The 12,700-nt window shown below is 35.7% G+C and overlaps 1 protein-coding gene and 1 long non-coding RNA gene across 2 annotated transcripts; one reads left to right on the top strand and one right to left on the bottom strand.

Annotated features, from left to right (window-relative positions):
• Nucleotides 1–334: 334 nt before the first annotated feature.
• On the bottom strand, nt 335–11,757 carry LOC136819497 (uncharacterized). The gene is made up of 4 exons (XM_067075727.1): nt 11,370–11,757; nt 7,261–7,908; nt 4,764–5,456; nt 335–1,025 (listed from the first exon to the last, which is right to left on the bottom strand). The coding sequence occupies exons 1-4, from the start codon at nt 11,707–11,709 to the stop codon at nt 616–618; spliced, it is 2,091 nt and encodes a 696-aa protein (XP_066931828.1). The 5' UTR covers nt 11,710–11,757; the 3' UTR covers nt 335–615.
• On the top strand, nt 1,578–2,834 carry LOC136819495 (uncharacterized). Its single transcript, XR_010848446.1, has 2 exons — nt 1,578–1,937; nt 2,073–2,834. It is a non-coding gene; the product is annotated as an uncharacterized lncRNA (long non-coding RNA).
• Nucleotides 11,758–12,700: the final 943 nt, after the last annotated feature.

The raw sequence follows: 12,700 nt of genomic DNA on the forward strand, positions 1-12,700 counted from the left end.
AGAAATAAAGCCTTTCGGTTCGGTTATTTTAGTCTTTAAATGCATCGGGCCAAGAAATATCTTTGAGCGTCGTGGAAAAGGGATGAGCCAATCAACCTCGGAAACGCTTGATTTTTACCACTAGGAAAATTCTTTAAGACTGTTACTGGCTCAAAAACAATATCATATTCCAGAAAGGTGCGTACTTATTTAAACTCTTCTGATTTGATTGAGGACACACTTAAAGACAGATCTTGAAAAGAGTTTTCAAACGAACTAAAAGACATGACCTAATTACCTTTAGTTAAAGGTGAGAAAACTGCCTTTGAAGATGACGGTTTTAAAATTGAAGAAGCCACGGCTTTCTTAGATTTCAGTTTCCCACAGTGCTAAAGGAGTTAAAGGTCTCATAATTAACAGTTAAAATAAATTACTCTACATGATTTATAATAAGTCATTTTACTAAATAAGTCATTTTTTTGTCCAAGAGGCTAGATTATTAAACTTGGAATGCTAAACTTTTAAATTGTGCGTGGTTCAAGTAATAAAAAATTTTAATTTCAAAGTGAAACTTTCCGAATCTTTTTCACCTTCGGTGTATTCGAAGCTTGAGTGTGCTGTTGAAAAGATAGTTTTTTAATGGATTAACGCCATTACTGCAATGATGAGTAAAACCATTATGATCAAAGCTTTTTTTTGATGGTGAACTCCGGCTGCATACGAATAACGATAGGACGGGCCGTCTCTTGGATTAAGATTGAAACAGTTTTCGAACTGTTTTGTAATTTCGGCTGGCTCCAGTACTTTATTTCCATTGATTGCTCGAATACACTCATAACTCTCTTCGTTACAATCTTCTGGGTAATCAAATACACCATGTTTTTGAACGAAATGTGTTTGGCTGAATCTCTCAGCTTCTAGTTTGACTGTACCACGCTCTGTGAATTTCGAACCATCATTGCACTCCACATAGTATTCAACATCAACATTTGGATTGTCAAATTTATAGTACTGAACGTACCCCATGACCAGTGCTGCCCCAGGACCTTTAAAATAGACAGAAATATTTATTGCTTAGGTTTTATCTCTAGGAAAAGCCCACTTAACCCTATTAATAATAGGCTTTTAGGGAAGGTTCAAAACTATGGGGGATTTTCTGTACCAGCTTTTTAACTTTTGATCTGTTTTGTCTGTTTGAATGTTATTTGGCACATATGATCTTGGTCACATACAGTAAGGTAACTTTAGACGAAAAATCTTTTTGATGAACTATCCTGCATCATGCCTAAAGTGAGCAAAGCTCGAAAATTCCCTTTGTTCTCCCAAAGAGACTTTAGAAAAAATTTGGGGTTTGACGGTTTGAGCGATATATTTGACATTTTTGTCATTTTTATGACACCTTACTGTCAGAAATGGTATCATGTTCAAGATTTCTTTTACTTCGAAACGAAATAAAAGTTGGGAAAAAACAAAAACTTTTCTGTCCAACGATTATTATTTTAGGAGGCAATAGCATTGGTTTCCCCACCGAAAAGAAACGCCCCCTCTCCAGTACGAATAGAGTTTAGAAAAACCCGTTAGCACATAAATGCTTAACCTTTTCAGCCCGGCGGACGTGTATACACGTCGAGCATACGTTCCGGCAGACGTGTATACACGTCTTTTTGACATAGTGATCTTCTAAGCTATATTTCTCCCATTGGCTTCTTTGCTAGCCGTAGAAGTAAAGAGAAACGGAAAGTAGAGATTCTAAGCTTTCTTTTGATATATGGTGATGTAATGTTTTGATCACGTGGTGAGGCAGCAGATTTCGGAGAAAAGATAGAGAAAAACACTGAATCAAGATGGCGACCAAGAAATGGGTTTTTCAAACTTACTGCTAAAGTTCTTGGATTTTTTGACTGGTTTAGGCCACTTTTCTTCATGGAAACATTGTTTTTATAATGGCAAAACATCCAGTAAGTATATCTTATATTTTGTGTTTTGTTTTTAGCATAAAAATTCCATTTATTTGTCATTTTGACCACTTTTCTCGACAAACCATCGGAGTCGAGTCCGACCCAAACTTACAGTACTTTTTACTTTTTATTCAGGTTGGAGCATGGAAAGTGGACAAATTCAATGCAAAAGTGTTTTCTACACCTCATTTATTTCAAAGGAGCACCAAAGAATTTGAAAAGCCTGGATTTATGTTGAATTGCACTACTTCTTCCCGCTCCACCAGCAACGGTCGATCGATCCCCGAAATTCTTGGCTCATAACGATGTCCTGATTACAGCTTATATGGATCAAAATGATGGCAAGAACCACATAACAGCCACATGGAATTATTATGATGACATTTAGCATTCCTTATGGGCAAAAGAGACCAGATTTGATAGCAATGAGTTTGCCTCAAAAGGCTTACGGTTTTTGGAAACTTTGTAACTGCCGCCGACTATGCCATCTAGTTTCACGGTAGCCGATACCCTTCAAAAGCTTCAGGAGCTAAGAATACTGACTGAAAGTGTTGTTTAGATAGTTGGGGAATACTTTTACACCATTTTTGATGTTGTAGCTGCTTCTGGAAACACATTATCATCAAAATACTTCAAAATTGTATATATTGGATTTTTTTAGCCGAAAATCGTGATTTTTGGCAAAAGTGACCGATATTTGGGAGGCTGGTGTGACACATACAGATTTTTCTGGATGCTGATTTTTGGTATATTACTTCAAAATGATGTATAGATTGATAAATAGCCAAAGACAGATTTTTTAATTAACTTCCCCCCACTTTTTTTTGCTCTAGAAGTGAAAAATGCAAAAAAAGTGACATTACCGCAAAACGTGAAAAAAAACTGTGGTTTACGTGATGCTACCATTTTTGTTGGAATATTTTATTTGGATTGGTACTTGGTCTAAAAGTTGTAGAATTTAAGTAGCTTTTCAGGGATACCTTACTTTTTTTCTAAAGATTCCTAGTTCTTGAGTTATGACCAAATACCTGAACATGTCTATTTTCTGAAAAAATGTTGCGCGCTGACAGCGTGAAAATTTAAAAAGTTGCGCGCTGGAAAGGTTAACACTTAAAATCACGGTCTACAAACAACATTATTTGGACGTTTATGCACGTTAGATAGATGTTGTGTTGACCGGTGTTATAAGTTACAAACTGTCAAACTTTCAATTCAATATATCAAACATTAATTAATATTTAGACCTGCTTTGTGCAGGTTATTGTCAAGTCTTTGTAAACGAGCTAGAAAATGACCAATTATTAAAATATCTTATAAAAAGTCCATCTCATCTGCATTATTTGGAGTTGTATTGACGATGTCTTAAGGTTACATACTGTCATAATTCCAATTCAATATACTAAAGATTAAATAAATATCAAACAATACTTTGTAAAGTCTTTGTGAACCAGCTAGAAAATGACATAGACACAAAGTGGGAAGACTAACCTTGATATCGTCCCTTTGATGTTTTAAAAAATCACAATCAGCAGTAATAGAACCATATGATTTGAGATTAAGGTTAGGTGGTGACATACGAAATTTGGACCCTGGATCCTGATCGACAAATTTCACACACTCTAAGGTCCCGAATAGGGGGTCCAAATAATAGGGGTCCACAATTTTTTCAAAATATAATAAGCGGAAACAAACCTAATTGCCAGGGAGGGGGTCAGAAATTGTGCCTCTAAAAACACAAAAATAAGATAATTGTATACTAAAACCAGGCTCTTTGGACCGATTCAGCTTTGAGAGCGGAGAATATTTTCAAAAGTAAATAAACTGGTTCCTAAAAATACTGGGTGGGTCCGAAAAATTACCGGAAGGTGACGTTTTTCGGGTTCTTGAGTAACGGAATCAGACCTGACTTTTTCCTAAAATCCACCCTGAATGGTTATTAACATTGAAATCAGCCTATATATATATGTATCTCTCAAGTGATTTTAAGACCATATCAGATTTTGCAGCCTAAGAAAGGGACTTTCACCAGCGGTACGTCCCCATAACGGTTTCAAATGAATACCAACCAATATGAACCCTTTTATACATTAAAAATCAAGTCTTTCTTAAACTGACTAAATTTACTGCTTATCATATATACTACCTTGAGTATCACATCATATGAATTTATTCTATTCAGCACACCTTCAAGGAAAACAAGAGTAAGAAACGTCACAAAAGATTCAATAAAAGGAGAGCCAGCTCAAAATAAATTAAAGTAGCGTTATAAGTACAGGGTGTCCCGAAAAAAAGTATCGAGTTCCAACATGATTCTGAGTAGAAGGTTGTTGCGTGTGTTTAACAAACCGTAAGAAAACATATACCAACACAATAATTATTTTTACAATTACAACAGTCATAATGATTAAAAAGAATTAACTTTCTTTACAATTTTCATGACGTTAAAGTCATTGAGAATTGTTTTTTGTAAAAGTTATTCATAAAAGATGTCTCATGACAATTAATATGACACAGAGAGAAACTTTGATAAACATTGCAAACTCTGTTCTCACATGTTAAAAGAAAGCTTAACTGTGGAGGTCACTGTCACTGTCCTTCTATCGATTTTTTATCATCAAAATGAGATTCTATTCTATTTACTCATAGCTAATAACACTTAAGTATAAAAAGTTCCTCCTTTATGTTCTTTCTGTAAAGTGAAATTCGCCGCCATTTTCCAGACAAGAAAAAACATGACCGAGGGAACTTAGCTACTCAAAATCGAATGAATTTGAACAGAGAGTGGAAATGTAATTTCCCCACTTAATATTCAGTAACAATTAATACCTTTATATTTCAATGATTGAGCAGATGAAATTGAAGTTTCTTTAATTTTAGCGGTTGCCCAATTCCAAACATTCGGTGTATTGTTCTCTAATTCAACTGATAGAATCTCTGTTGAATCACCAAAACGATTTGACGAGTTTGGAAGCTCTACTACCAATGAAGAACCATAATTGAACTTTGAATTTTTCTTTGTTACAAATGCAGAGGTTTCAGTGACAGTGTTCGTTTGTTCAAGCGTTGTTTGGAATATAGCATCTCTGGAGCAGCCTTGTGAGGAAGCTATTCCGACGATTTTTACTGATTCTACGTAAGGTAAAGCCTTTTGTAAGATCTTCATCCTCCGTGCTTGGCAATAAAAGTTAACATCATCGTCATCATCATCGTCACCATGATTAGTCTTTTTAAAACATTGATCAAATGCTGTATTTACTTCTGTTGGCTTAGACTGCATTTTTCTTTGGACATTCTGAAGGCACTGGTGGCTCTCAATGTTACATTGATTGATTGATCCAAAACCTCTTTCTTTTTGTATTAACAATGTTTTACTGAACCGCTCAATTTTTAATGATTTTGCTCTTCCACGTTCAGTAAAAGATGAGCCATTTTCACATTGAACTTCAAACTCGACAGTAACACTCGGATAATCGAATTTGTAGTGATGTACATATGCAATGATCATAGAAGCGCCAGGACCTTCAATAAAATTGACGTTAAAATCTTTAACAAATAAACTTATATGCTATGGTGCCCCTGTCTCACAGCTCCGGTGGAGCTTCTTTCCACGATGGAAATAGAAATTTTATTGTCTCTAGGTAAATAAAAAGATCAGTGCGGATAGTTTTGGAGTAGAATTTCTTTCTATTGAATCTCAAATGGGGATGAAAAGGGAGTCAATTTCCCAGTGAAGCTTAAATTGTAGGGTATTCTTCCTACCGGGGACGAAATATTAGACGAATGAATTCCTCCCGTGGGTAGGTGGTCTCACATGGGCTGTGACACAGGGGTGTGCTAATACTACACTAAATTTCCATCTGTATAACTTAACCTAACTCTAGCCATTTCCATTTACACGCTTATTTTTATAAGAATAGTGCTTATAAGAAAACCAAGGTGAAAATTGTTTACTCTGTAAGAATATATAACTGAAAAGTAATTCACTTTACATAAAAAGCCCACTGCAAGTATCAGAGCCTATGAAGTATACCCTGAGTATCAGAGGTTAAGTTTTCAAAGAATATATTAACCTCTGAAGACCAATAATAGAAATTTTATCGCGCATGTGTCAATCTAATCACTGTAGAAAAAATCAAAGATGAAGAGCAAATATTACCATATTAATGTCTAGCAGACTGTATCAGTATGCAGTTAACTATTTACGAATTCCCCAGAAACCTCCAAGTGTAATTGAAATGAGTTTATTTCGGAAGAAATCTTTTACATGATCCCCAAATGTATAACAGTAATTACTAAACTTTTAATTATGGAGATGTCGCTTTAATTGAATCGAAATAATAGACAGACTTTATGTTATGATTCTCTATCACTGACTCTTTTTACAAAGCATTGATGACTTTTTAAGTTGTGTTTTCAACGACGGGAATAAAAATATCAACTTTGAACTTCATCCAAGATCTTGGATGGTCGTCATGGTTACTTTTGTCTTCGTTGATTGCGCGCTGAATAGAATGGCGATTCGTCGGCACAGCGTCAATATATGATTTTGAGCTGTGCTATTCACAGTATATGAAGTACATCACTGGGAGTTTATTCACACTGTTGCTTGAAAGTTGCTTGAATTATGGGAACAAAGAAGTGTACGATCTTCTCCTTTGTCTCTTATTATCTAACTTTGAACGATCACGTGATCGTATCTCAAGCAAACTTCAAGCAAACACCATTAACGATTCGTTGTATTTCGAAAAATTAGATAACTTAAGTTCATTGCTTCAACGTACATCAGCAAGCAGTAGTAAATAAATTCTTTTCTAGACTTTCCTCCTTCTATCAGCAAAACATTTCAGTGTGCATACACCCTATTCTCAATATAATTTCATCAATGTGAAATAATTAATTATCCTTAAGATCCAATAGGCTCGGTTTTTTTTGAACAGAACAAAAAACTGGAAGGAGCGGGGATTCGAACTTACACCTTAGACGAATCAAACATTGTTACTTACTCTATGTAAAGTCCCAAATAGTGGGGAAGGGGGTTCGAAAAACCGAATTTTTTTTCAAAATATATAAACGGGGGGCTAATTACTGAAGTGGTTGGAAATTATACCCCAAAAAACCCGAAATAAGTTGATTATATATGAAAGCCAGGGTATTTAGATAAAAATTCAGTTTTTGATAAATAAACGGGGAAGGGGTTTTGAAACGAATGGGGGAGGGGTCCAAAAAAGATTCAAAAATCAATTACGAGGTGAAGACGTTTTTTAGGAACGAAAGTTACTAGAGTAACTTAATCAATTTTAAATACATTAGTCGTTAAACGTACCTGTGTATTGTAGTGATTGCCCGGCAGAGCTGGTTGTTTCTTTAGTCTTTGAAGAATACCAATCCCAAGATTTTTCAAAAGATGATTTGAAAGGTACATTGATTTGTCCGCCGTCCCCAAAATGTAAGGTTGAGCTTTGAAATTCAATATTTAGGGATGATCCGAAATCAAAATTAGGTGATTTTTCGGTAACAAATGATGTCGTTTCAGTAACTTTATCCGTGTTATCAAGACGTGTTTCAAATCTTGCATCTTTGGAACATCCTTGAGATGTTGATATACCGACGATCTTAGCTTTATCAAGATAAGGATTAGTTGCGTACAGCATTTTCATCTTTTTAGCTTCACATCGTTTAGGAACGAAACACTCGTGAAATTCTTTACTAATTTGGTTGGGTGTTGCTCCTTTCTTTCCATTTAGGCTATGGATACATTGATAGCTTTCTTCTGTGCAATCATTTACCGAGTTAAATTTTTCATGCTTTTGAACATAAAACGGCTGACTATATCGTTCAATCTCCAGTGATATTTTCCCTTGTTCTGTTAATTCTGAACCATCATTGCAATGGATTTCATATTCAACGTCGATATCCGAATTAACAAATTTAGTATGTTTGATATACGCCATAAGCAGACCACCACCAGGACCTTAAAATTAAAACGAATAAGTACATTGTTTGTTTGCTCATTTATGTATATAAGGTAATATATAACAGTACAATAAATAAAATTAAAATTAAAAGCTTAGGAGCGAATCTTGAATTTTTCTCAGGCTAGCAAAATTAATGCATTAAAATTAACGGCTGAAATAACAGATACTAGCCGTATGCGCAGTGTCGCACGCTGCGTGTCCCAATCCAGCGAAGCACTATACATATAAAAAAAACTCTAAAGGAAGAATGATAGCTGCTAGAAAGAAAGGAGAAAAAAGATAACAATGCATTGCAATTTTTAACCACAATTAAGTAAATGGCTTAGAAGAATTATATTTTGGATTATTTTAGCCATCGTGGATAGCCATCGTGACTGGACATTCGAGAGTGACTTTGAAAGTCTTTGAAATGTTTTGAAAGTGATAGGGAGCTGCTATTGTAAACAGAAGGTTTTAAAGAGCATCTGAATGAGAATTCTTCGAGAGCAAAAATTATATTTGGGAAGAAGGTTGATTTTAACCCATCCAGCTCCAATGTTCCTGTATAGAAAATAGTATCTTGACGTCTCAAAGTTAGTCTAGTGGTAGGAAAACTGCATGAGGTGCAAAAAGACAATGGTTCAACGCCGTGAAGAGAGACTTTGTAGAGCTTTGTTAGAATTTCGAAAACTTTTTACAGAACGTTGTAAACACACACGTTTTAGCGTATTAATATGTCGATTAGAGAGACAATTTCAAAGTGAAAGTTTAAAAGACCCTATTGCCATACCCTTGAATAAAAAAAATAAATTTACGCATGCCACAGTTGGCTTGCTGGTTCAAAAGAATGCAATACTTCGAAAGGAGAAGAGTTCAAACCAGGACAAAGTAGAATATATAAAGATGTTTTGAAAATTTTTGAAAGTGATCTAGAGAGCCGCTATTGTAAACAGAAAGTTTTAAAGAGCATCTGAATAAGAATTCTTCAAACGCAAAAATTATATTTGAGAAGAAGGTTAATTTTAACCCATCCAGCTCCAATGTTCCTGTATAGAAAATAGTATCTTTTAGGGGCGGTTCAGAACTAGGGGGGCTTTTCCTGTACCACCCCTTAACTTTTGATCTAGTGAGTCTTTTCGGATGAAATTTGGCACACAAGTTCCTTGTCACGTAAGGTAACTTTTGACGAAAAAGTTTTTGATGACGTCACTCATCATGCCCAAAGTGAGCGAAAACCGAAAATTTCATTTGTTCTTATAAATAGCTATTGTATTCTAACAAAAGCTTTAGAAAAAAGTTGCCTGAGTTTAAAATGCTTATTTTATCATAAATATTCAACAAATTACGGTTTAAACGATATAATTGACATTAAAAATAAATTTGTATTCGAAAAGTGTCAACTTTTGTGACACCTTACAGTCAGAAATGTCATCTTGCTCAAGGTGTGAAAATTTTTAGGTGTCAAATTTTCTTTTATTTTGAAGTTAAATAAAAGTTAGGAATTTACAGTAAATTTCACGGCAAAAGCTCTATTATTTCAGGAGCTATTACCAATAGTTTGACCTCCGAACAGAAAGAGTCCCCCTAGGCCGAATAGGGTTAATATATAGACTGTACTTTTGTCAACTACGGTGCGCAAGTTTGTGGGTTCACCAATTGAGTTTAAAGCCCGAAGGGTTAGATTAGGATTTCTAACCTTTCCCTGGTAAGAAAAAGTGAAGTGCACTTATTTCCCATCCAGAACGAGTCTATAACGCACTGAATTAAAAGATTGTATCTAGCGTTTCCTTTGTTTTTTAAGTACTGTATTTTTTGAAATCTAGCGATAGTTTTTACTTTCCAGCGTTTGTGTAAAAACCACGCGCAGGCGTTCTGGATGGGAAATTAAGTAGCTTCATTTCCCCTCCAAAAGTTTCTACTCTAGCCTCTCCGGGGCTTTATACTCAATGGTTCAATCTCTAGCCAGGTCATATCAAAATGTTATCTTGTTTAAAGGATGTTTTTCTTTGAAAAAAAGGAGAAAAGGAAAATGAAGCCATCCATGGAGAAGTTGGCAAATTGCTCTACAGGGTGTCCCGAAGAAAAGTATCGAATCGTACCACATCTATAGAAAGAAAGTTCTTGTGTGTGTTCCACTAAATTTGCAATGTTTATCAAAGTTTCTTACTTTCTATGTCATAGTAATTGTCAAGAGATCTTTTATGAATCAGTGCCGTAGGAAGCATTTTCATATTGGGGGTGACCGGCCGGTTTGGCCCGAGGGGGGGAATTTTGAAAGTTTGAGCTCTAGATTGCTTGAAAATGCACTCAAAACATGCACTTAAAAGACAATTATGACAAATTAAAAGAGAAAAACTTTGCATTTTACAAAATAACCATTTTTAAAAAAAATATTGGGGGGGGGGCATAGCCCCCTTGCCCCCCAGTTGCTACGGCACGATGAATAACTTTTACGTCATAAAAATTGTAAAGAAAGTCAATTCATTTAATGATAATGACTGTTGTAAAAACAATAGCCTGGATATCCAGGCTGTAAACTATTTCACAGTCTAGTTTTTTATATTTTATGTTCTGGTTTACAGCCTGGTCTAGAGCGATTTGCATTCTCTTTAAGAGAATGCAGTCTGCTTGCTTGCGCTCACTTCGCTAAAACCGTAAGGGCCAATCTACACGGCGTTGAGCAATTCTAAAGCAAAAATAGGATAGTCCTCTAGTTGCTAGTGAAGATAGGGCTTTCTGTTACATGAAAACATGAAAAAGAAGAAAACAGAGGCAAGTTCATTTTCCAAGAAAACATGGTTGGTCATGATGCATGCAAACTTTTTTATGGACTTTGGTGTAATCTTTGGATGTTTTAAATAGTTTTAGATCTTGTAAGACAGCTTTTTATTAATTTCTGTTTTGCTGCCCTGGGTTGACTAGGAAACATGGGTTTGCACTTTCTTTCTCTAGGGAGACCAAGCTCTATAATTTTAGAACTTTGTATGTTGAGGTAAATTTTGTTTTTTCTAAAATTTTGAGCTTGGATATCCAGGCTATAAAAATAATTGTCGTGTTGGTATATATTTTCATACATTTTGTTAAAGACACACAACAACCTTTTACATGTTCGATAACTCGATACTGTTTTTCGGGACACCCTGTACTTTTGAATATATTAGTCTATTGCATAGGATTTGTGCATTTAACAAATGTTATTTTCAATTCAATTTAAAGCGAAAAATGCACAAATCTGTACAGATTTTCCTTCGAGAAAGACGCTGAAAAATCATCATTCTATCATTTAATTGACTTGGGAATTCATGAACTCTTTTCTATCGTTGTTGCCTTTGTAAAACTTTTAATTCATTATTCGAATGCTCGACAAATTTGATTACTGTTTGTGATGTAGAAAATTATCATATACTAAAAACACGAATCCTATGATATAGGCTAATAGCTATTAGCTCCGCTTCGGTCATTAAACTTTCTAACTTACCATTGTATTCAAGGGATTTTCCAGTAGAGGTTGTTGTTTCTCTTTCAGCCGAAGAATGCCAGTCCCAGGCGTTTCCAAAAGATTTCTCAAAAGGAACTGTGATCTCTGATTCTGATTTGAGAATGTCTGACGCATCTGATAATTTTATTGTCAATGGTACGGTTGAGTCAAAAGTGAATTTATCACCTTTAGTTGTCTTAAATGAAGTTATTTCTGTAACTTTATCTGTGTCATCAAGCAGTGTTTGGAATTTCGCATCTTTCGAGCATCCTTGAGATGTTGAGATACCAATGATTGTACTGTCGTTAACCGAAGGACTAATTTTAGATAATATTGTCATCTTTTTAACATAACACGTTTTGTATTTGCATATATTGAGTTTCCATACCCTATCACTATAATCGATATATTCTGTAGCTACACCGTCAATTGCACGATTACTTTGTAGTTCAAAATCAATAAGCACCCGATAGTTATTGATTCCCCACCACTGGCACTCAGATGGAACAGAATCAGTCTGAAATAGAATTGAAAACATTATGTAGTGAGAAGACAGCTAAAGTCCAAGCACCAAGATCGTACTGAGAAGACAGCTAAAGTCCAAGCACCAAGATCGTACTGAAGAGACAGCTAAAGTCCAAGCACCAAGATGTACCTGAAGAAGACCAGCTGGAAGTCCAAAGCACCAAGATCGTACTGAAGAGACAGCTAAAGTCCAAGCACCAAGATCGTACTGAGAAGACAGCTAAAGTCCAAGCACCAAGATCGTACTGAAAGAGACAAAGTCCAAGCACCAAGATCGTACTGAAGACAGCTAAAGTCCAAGCACCAAGAATCGTACTAAAGTCCAAGACGTAATGAGAAGACAGCTAAGTCCAAAAGCACAAGATCGTCTGAAGAAGACCAAGCTAAAGTCCAAGCACCAAGATCGTACTGAGAAGACAGCTAAAGTCCAAGCACCAAGATCGTACTGAAGAGACAGCTAAAGTCCAAGCACCAAGATCGTACTGAGAAGACAGCTGAAGTCCAAGCACCAAGATCGTACTGAAGAGACAGCTAAAGTCCAAGCACCAAGATCGTACTGAGAAGACAGCTAAAGTCCAAGCAACCAAGATCGTACAGTGTCCAAGCACCAAGATCGTACTGAAAGAGACCAGCGGCTAACAAGTCCCAAGCCACCAAGCCAAGATCGTACTGAGAAGACAGCTAAAGTCCAAGCACCAAGATCGTACTGAAAAAACAGCTAAAGTCCAAGCACCATAAGATCGTCCTGAGGAGAGAGGAGACAGCTAAAGTCCAAGCACCAAAAAAGGCGTTTATGCACGACGTGA

The sequence above is a fragment of the Clytia hemisphaerica genome, unplaced genomic scaffold (assembly GCF_902728285.1).
Source record: "Clytia hemisphaerica strain Z4C2 unplaced genomic scaffold, Clytia hemisphaerica genome assembly, whole genome shotgun sequence".
NCBI lineage: Eukaryota > Metazoa > Cnidaria > Hydrozoa > Leptothecata > Clytiidae > Clytia > Clytia hemisphaerica.